This window comes from Dipodomys ordii, unplaced genomic scaffold (assembly GCF_000151885.1).
Source record: "Dipodomys ordii isolate 6190 unplaced genomic scaffold, Dord_2.0 Scaffold91, whole genome shotgun sequence".
NCBI lineage: Eukaryota > Metazoa > Chordata > Mammalia > Rodentia > Heteromyidae > Dipodomys > Dipodomys ordii.
Window position 1 is genome coordinate 1,243,442 of NW_012267307.1, and position 7,606 is coordinate 1,251,047.

Sequence of the window (7,606 nt, forward strand, 5' to 3'; positions counted from 1 at the left end):
GAGGCCGCGTCTGGGAGGGGAGGGGGGAGGGAGGATCAGCGAGGCCGCGTCTGGGAGGGGAGGGGGGGGAGGTCATCAAGGCTCCTTCCTCGCTGTGGGGGTGGGGTGGGTAACATAGCTCCCTGCACTGTCCTTCAGATCCTCACAGAGGCCCCCACCTTTACCTGGGGACCACTCATCTGGCGCCTCTCAGAGGGAGACCAAGAGGCCGGGCCTGTAACCTACCAGATGTGGACAGTGGCTCACACCTGCTGTGGTAGAGGGACAGCCTTGAGACGAAAAAGCCAGGGGACAGCACTCAGGCCCTGAGTTCAAGATTGAGTACAGGCACAAACACACACACACACTAAAATCCTTGTTTGTAATTTTTGCATATATACACACACACACACTAAAACCCATTTGTAAAATTTGTATACGCACACATGCACACACTAAAACTTGACCCTGTTTGTAATGTTTGTAGAGAGGAGTTGCAGAAAGTGATTCCATGGTAGGTTTAGAAAGAAGTTCTAGAACAGACGAATGGATCCTGTTTGCCCTAGCTTTGATGCTTTTTACTCAGTTAAAGTCACATTAATGTATACCTTGAACTATCAAGAGACAAAGATTGATACTCATACTGCACATACAGTTTCTCCTTCCTCTCTCCCTGACCTCTTTAAATTTGAAATTTCAAAAGGCAGTGAAACTGTCTTATTATCTGAAAGAATGTATGTGTGTAACACACACACATACATACATAGAGCTTGGGCTGGCTTTGAACTACCATTTTCAGATCTAAGTCTCTTGAGTAGTTAGGATTACTGATGTGAGCCACCAGCAACAGACTAAAGTTTGCTTTTGTTCATTTCACCCAAACTGTTTTTACCTTAATAAATCAGGCTCATCCCAAAGCACACAGGGTGCTCTCCTTAGAGGCTTTGGTGCAGGCAGAGGTAAAACTGGAATCAGAACTGAGTGGGAGGGAGAAAATGAAACCTGGCTGGACCTGCTTTGCCTGGAGGGGGAGTGGGTTTGAGACTTTGCAGGGAAGCAGAACATTCTGGTCAGTATTTATACTATTCTTGACAAAAATGCAGCTTCCATGATTGTATCTTTGTGTGGTTTTAGCGAAGATCAGAAAGGATGTGCTGCAGGGAGTTTGAGATTTGTAGTAGTTAGTGGCAGGAACACCAGAGAAAGCTCCAAGTGATGTATGTGGTCTGCTAGGAAACAGAGTTTCATGTCGTGTAAACAGATAGCTTCCCTGTATACCTTTCTGGTGACAGGTGAAATGTGACTTACTAAAAGCCTCAGTGGCATTCATGGGCTTCAGGTGAGGCTGAGCTGGCCCCAGGTGGCTATGACCTGGTGTTTGCAGAGGAGGCCGTAGGGCAAGGGCACCAAGAACTTGGCTAGTTTCATCTTCCACCCATAGAGAAATGAGATTTGCTACTCATTGTTCTGTGATTTTCTCACACTGTGCATCTCAGGAAACTTCTGGATCTCCTGCCTAGCTGCCAGCTTCTTGTCATAGGTTCCTTTATTCAGGGGGGAAAAGTACTTATCAGTGTATTCTTTACTTATCAGACAGAGCATTTATCTGACACCTGCTTCTGATCTGCACTGCAGTGTGGGGCCATGTGGTCTCATGCCTACACCTTCATTCCATTCATTCTTGCATTGTGCCTTTATTTACTCTGCCATTCCAAGTGTCCAGGAATCCTTTTCATGAAAGCTAGGTGTTAGACAATGCCAGGAGTCTGTAGACAATGAAGTTTAGTTTTAAGTTTGTTTCTAAAAGCATAAACACTATATATAGTCCTGGGGCACATACATATTCATGGTGTCTCAATACATAAGCACTGTAGTATTCCAATTGGTAGAAACATTTGTCTCAGATACTAGTCATTTCTCTCTTTTCCTCCCTCCTTCCCTCCCTCCTTCCCTCCCTCCTTCCTTCCTTCCTTCCCAGTCCTGGGGTTTGAACTCAGCGCCTGGGCATTGTCCCTGAGCTTCTTTTGCTCAAGGCTAGCACAACTTGAGCCACAGTACCCTGTCTGGCCTTTTCTGTTTATGTGGTGCTGAGGACTGAATGCAGGGCTTCATGCATGCTAGACAAGTACTCTACCACTAAGCTACATTCCCAGCCCACTAATCACTCTTTTATCGTAGAAAGATTTCAAATCCTCTTCTAGCTTTCTGAACATACAGTGCATTATTACAATCCTCAGTTACCCCACTGTGCGGAGCAGACAAAGACTCTTCCTCACAGAGTGCAGTACATGGCCCTTGGGCAGTTCCTTCTGAGATTGTCTGCTCGCCTAAGCTGACTCCATCCAGTTTATCTGGCTGACTTGTGGCTATGTGGTTGTAGAGACTCAGCACATGACTTTTTTTTTATTTTTAAAGTAACTTGTTCCGCTGTGGTAACAGAAGGTAGAAAGTTCTCTGTGTGCTTTAAGAGTATAAAGTTAAAAGTCCCTGATAAATTAGTGTTCCTTTGGTTTTTATCAGATTGTCCATGATTCAGGCCTTGTGATTGGATGCAGTTTTGTGTAAGCCTTTTGCAGAGCTAAAGGAAGATGAGTCTTAAGCCTCTGTCTGGGTTCCAAAGGGTACTCACTTCCTGGACTGTCTTGTGATGGGTGTTGCAATGCTGACACGAGGGTGGAGCCATACTTAGAGCTCTGAGGAGTCACTGTCGACCTCAGTCCCTTCCTGCAGGCAGGACTGACCCATTGTTCTCCCTTCCAGGAACCTCCAAAGTGTGCAGCCTACTTGAAGGATGTCGGCCCTCACTTCTGTGTTTCAGTATATTGATGAAAACCAGGATCGCTACATTAAGGTAAGGAGATCCCTGTGCTAGTGAGCAGTGAAACTTGGCTTAAGCTGTGGGGTCAGAGAAACTTGGAAGTCAGTTTGGATTTTGCCATTTAAACAAGTACTCAGAATCTTACCTAGGGATCTGTTTCTCTACGTTCTCACCTCTGGAATTTCACAGAAAGTGTTAATATCTGTTTCTAGAAATGATAAGCTACCTTGTGATTTTTCTTTAATCTGCATCTGTGATTACTTGAGATAGTTACACATTAAAGAACTAGTTTGTATTTAGCATCATCTGAGTAACTCTAATGTCTTATGCTTATTTGTTTCTTGATTTTAAAGTATCATGCTCTTAAGTTATTTATGTTTTTACTTACTAGTGCCAGTTCTGGGGCTTGAACTCAGGGCCTGGGTACTATCCCTGAGCTTCTTTTTGATCAAGGCTAGCACTTTACCACTTAGCCATAGCTCCACTTCTGACTTTTTGGTAATGTATTGGAGGTAAGAATCTCACAGACTTTTCTGCCCAGGCTGACTTCAAACCATGATCTTCAGATCTCTGCCTCTTGAGCAGCTAGTATTATACATGTGAGGTACCTATACTTAGTTCTTTAGTTATTTTTGATAGACATACTTCAGGAAAAAAATTCTTTAGATTTCTTATTCTAAAAATGATAAAACATGAATATTTTGGGGGAGGATAAATAAGCTAATTTGATTTATAAGAGTGCTGGTATTTACGGTATCTTTCAGTTAAATTTTGTAAGGCTCAGATATTTATGGAACTCAGTACATTTTATATTCATATCACCTTAGTGGTTAAAAATACATATCCTGCTGTCTTGTGTGTTGTTCTAGACGCTGGGCAGGGTTAGTGCACAGTTCTTAAAATCTACAACACAAGCCGGTATAATGGGTCTTGTTCTGTCTGCCTAGTCTGTGTCAGCAAGTGAGTGGGACTGAGGTCCTTGAAAAACCGCACAGTTAGAAACCTTGTTCTATCTGGAAGGAAATCCTTTTCCAACTAATTCCTTCTGCTTGCTCTCTACCTACAGAAACTTGCTGAATGGGTAGCCATCCAGAGCGTGTCTGCATGGCCCGAGAAGAGAGGGGAGATCAAAAGGATGATGGAGACTGCAGCTGGAGACATCCAGAAGCTGGGGGGCTCTGTGGAGCTGATGGACATCGGGAAACAGAAGGTAGGGGCTGCAGAGCCCAGCAGCAGGTTGGGCCAGGGTTGAGAGCACTCCACCCAGTTTTCGGTGAGCTTTTGCTGTAGTTGCTCGGCCCATCTTCAGAACAAGCCAGGGCCCTTGCAATGACCATTCAGTGATTGCATTAGTTGGTTTAGAGCGGAGATTTTGTGATACCCATGATTTTTCTTCAGGAAGGAGAAAGGTAGACAGTTGCACAAGAATAAATTACTGTATTGGTCATTGTTAGAGAATAGCTGAAATACCTGTCCCAGAAATTAAAAAGCTTTAAACCGGCAAATTAAACTATTACCTTGTCACTAAAGATAGTGGTGACTTCTGCTCCACAGCTTATGTCCTCAGCACTTCACGAGGGTGACGGGTGGTGATGTCTGCTGCCGTTTAATGTCGGATCGGGACAGAGAAGAACGGCTCTTTTCCTTCTTATTTAAGTAAACAGTCTCACTTTATGATACATGATTATGCAGATCTAGTTTCCAATAATTTCAGCCCTTGTATTTTCAGAGTTTGAAGGCTCATATTGTAGGACATGACATGATGTTGTTCATCTTGCTCCTTTGCTTTGTCGAGTTTGATGTGGGTAGAAAACTACAGTCCTGGAGTGTCGGATGTGGACATTTGGTTGTGGGCATACTTTATTCCAGTGGACTGGGCCACCAGGAGCCAGGGAAATGGAAATGCCAGAATTCAGTATTCACTCAATACGGTTCTTCTGATATTTTCTTCTTACAGTAGATTTAATTGTTGACTTAGATGTATTATACCTTGCAAACAATTGTATTTTTTGCTTACTCTTGGGAGAATAACCAAGTTTTTCATCTTGTTTTCTCTTGGGTATGCACTTTACTTGCTCTCTTCTCCGTCTTTTCCCAATGTATGAGAAAACTAGATGTGATAAATAATTTAAGAGTTGTTTCATTACAATAGACCTATTCACTTTACCACTGACTTTACAGGGTGGTGTTTTAGGTACGGCCCTTCATTGAAGAATAAGATGACTATTCTACCACTTCAGGCCATGTAACATCTGTTTTTAACAAGGAATTGAAAGTTTTCATCACCTCAGGGATGTATCTCAGTGGTAGAATTTTTAGTCAGGGCCCTGTGTTCCATCTCCAGCACTGGTAGGGAGAGAAAGGGAGAGAACTTCTCCAGACCTTTGCAGGGCATCAGCTCTGCATCTTCTCTCCTTGTTTATTCATTTGAGCTGGGCTCTATGTCCAGGGGGAAGGATGGCCGGAGCAGGTCTGAAGGTGAAGCTGGGGTTATCACAACTGGAGGAAAGGTGAGACTGGGATGTCAAGCCCAAGTAAATTTCAAAGCCAACTTATGTATGGGTCCTGACAGCTTGTTAGAAAATGCTAAACTAAGCCGGGTGCTGGTGGCTCACGCCTGTAATCCTAGCTACTCAGGAGGCTGAGATCTGAGGATCGTGGTTCAAAGCCAGCCCAGGCAGGAGAGACCGTGAGACTCCTATCTCCAATAAACTACCAGAAAACCGGAAGTGGTGCTGTAGCTCAAGTGGTAGAGCGCTCGCCTTGAGCTGAAGAGCTGAGGGACAGCGCCCAGGTCCAGAGTTCAAGCCCCCCGACCCCCCAAAAAAAAAAAAAGAAAATGCTAAACTAGTTTAGGTTTGTTTTGTGTTTTTTTTTAAATTTATTTAGGGGAAGTCTGCCTGAGATCTTCAGATCTCAGCCTCCTGAGTAGCTAGGATTACAGGCGTGAGCCACTGGCGCCTGGCCAGCCTCAGGAAATCTCATGTAGGAAATCCAGCCCTCACTGTGTGTAGCTCAAGTAGTGCTGAGCATCTAGTCTGCACACTGAGTACAGATGGCTCTGGATTACCAGAGTCACTTAGGTATTAATAGGTAACCTATAATGAGGAAACACGTCTTTCTGACAAGAATTCTGAACACCTGCTGAGTTCCCAGCAGTGCTCACAAGCTCAGAGTGTGGAGTGTTCTCAGCTCCGCACCATGTTGTCTTCTGCTTTCAGTTGCTCATTTTACCTCTAAATCTAAGTTGTTAGTCCAGCTTCACTAAGAACATAGTTTGCTCATTATAACCAGGGTTGGAGTGGAGCAGGGCAAGGTGTTGACACCTAGGGCCTAGTGCACTCTAGGCAAGCACTTGACCACTGAGCTACATTCCCAGCCCTTGTTTCTAGCCACACATGTAAAATCCTCCCATCCTTCAGCTTCTCGAGTGCCAGACTACACATGTGTATCACCACACCTGGCATGTGTTGTTTATATTACTGTAACTAGAATATCCTGGTGTCTGGATCAATGCACATATGTGACATACTGGTTGGACAGTCCCTGCCCCCCTCCTTTTGAATCAGGTATACACGCTCACATCCTCCTCTGCCATGGCTTGTGGGGTTCTGCTGTGGTCACAGGGTTTTCTGTTAGAATGTGGGGACTGGTAGAGGAGGCACTTGGGCCGCAAGGCGTGTGCACAGCCTGCTAGAGCCACAGTGTAAGTCCAGGTGGGGACCATGGAGCTGATGGGAAGGTTGGAGGAGACCTGGCTGACTTGCTCTCTTGTCCTGTCCCTGAATTTCTCCTCTGCACACAGAAGTCTGCCATTCATGTTCTGTGCCCATCCTTACAGGAGGACAAATGACTGACACCAATACCTACAGTCACCACTTCATCTGCTATGGCTCCATGTGGATTGTATTTCTTTACATCTGTGCATAGTGGTAGTCTTCATACAGAGTTTCAAAAAAATGTATCTTTCCATTTAATCTTTTTTTTTTTTTTTGCTGGTCATGGGGCTTGAACTCTGGGCCTGGGTGCTGTCCCTTGACTCTTCAGCTCAAGGCTAGCACTCTACCACTTAAGCCACAGTGCCATTTCTGGCATTTTCTGCATATATGATGCTGAGGAATTAAACCCAGGGCCTCATGGATGCAAGGCAAATACTCTACCACTGAGCCACCTTCCCAGCCCTCCATTTAATCTTAATTCTTTTTTTGGGGGGGGGGGTCCAGTCGTGGGGCCTGAACTCTGGGTCTGGGCGCTGTCCCTCAGCTCTTCAGCTCAAGGCTAGCGTTCTACCACTTGAGCCACAGCACCACTTCCGGCTTTTTTTTCTGCCACGGACCGGGTTCTGTCAGGACGACGGAGGACACCTAGGGGAGGAACTGGAATAGGTGGGGAGATGGCAAACAGACAACTCACACACATTAGGAGTGGATGCTGAGTGCTGAGTGCGATTTAATGCAGAGGATAGCAAACTTTTATAACAGAAGTCTCCATAAGAAAGGGCAAAAGGTTACACAATCTTGCTGCCAGGCTTCGTTCTTGGATGGTCACCAGCTGGTCGCCTGAAAAGGCAAAAGTTTACACAATCTTGCTGCAGGGCTTCATTCTTGGGTGGTCAACAGCTGGTCGCCTGAAAGACACTTGTTTCCGGCTTATCTCTAAGAAATATAATGGGTTTCGACGTTTGTCACCATTTAACCATTATCTTATTTCTATAGAGGCCTTAATTGTCCCATAGGATTTTTCCTTCCGGTTCCTTCTTTAATAATAAGCACCAAGGAGACTTAGATCTAGCAAGTCTCTTAGTAAATG

At 44.8% G+C, this 7,606-nt stretch overlaps 1 protein-coding gene across 3 annotated transcripts in view; it reads left to right on the plus strand.

Moving 5' to 3' along the window:
- The window catches only part of Cndp2 (CNDP dipeptidase 2 (metallopeptidase M20 family)), a 20,017-nt gene that overhangs the window by 775 nt on the left and 11,636 nt on the right, over positions 1–7,606 (plus strand). Inside the window, exons 1-3 of one of the 3 annotated variants that reach the window (XM_013026134.1) lie at positions 1,329–1,339; positions 2,740–2,830; positions 3,864–4,007. In XM_013026134.1, coding sequence (XP_012881588.1) covers positions 2,771–2,830; positions 3,864–4,007 — 204 coding nt within the window. In that variant the 5' untranslated portion in view covers positions 1,329–1,339; positions 2,740–2,770. Of the gene's footprint in view, positions 1–1,328; positions 1,340–2,465; positions 2,601–2,739; positions 2,831–3,863; positions 4,008–7,606 lie in introns of those variants that run through there. The other 2 variants (XM_013026133.1, XM_013026132.1) reach the window with 2 other exon arrangements.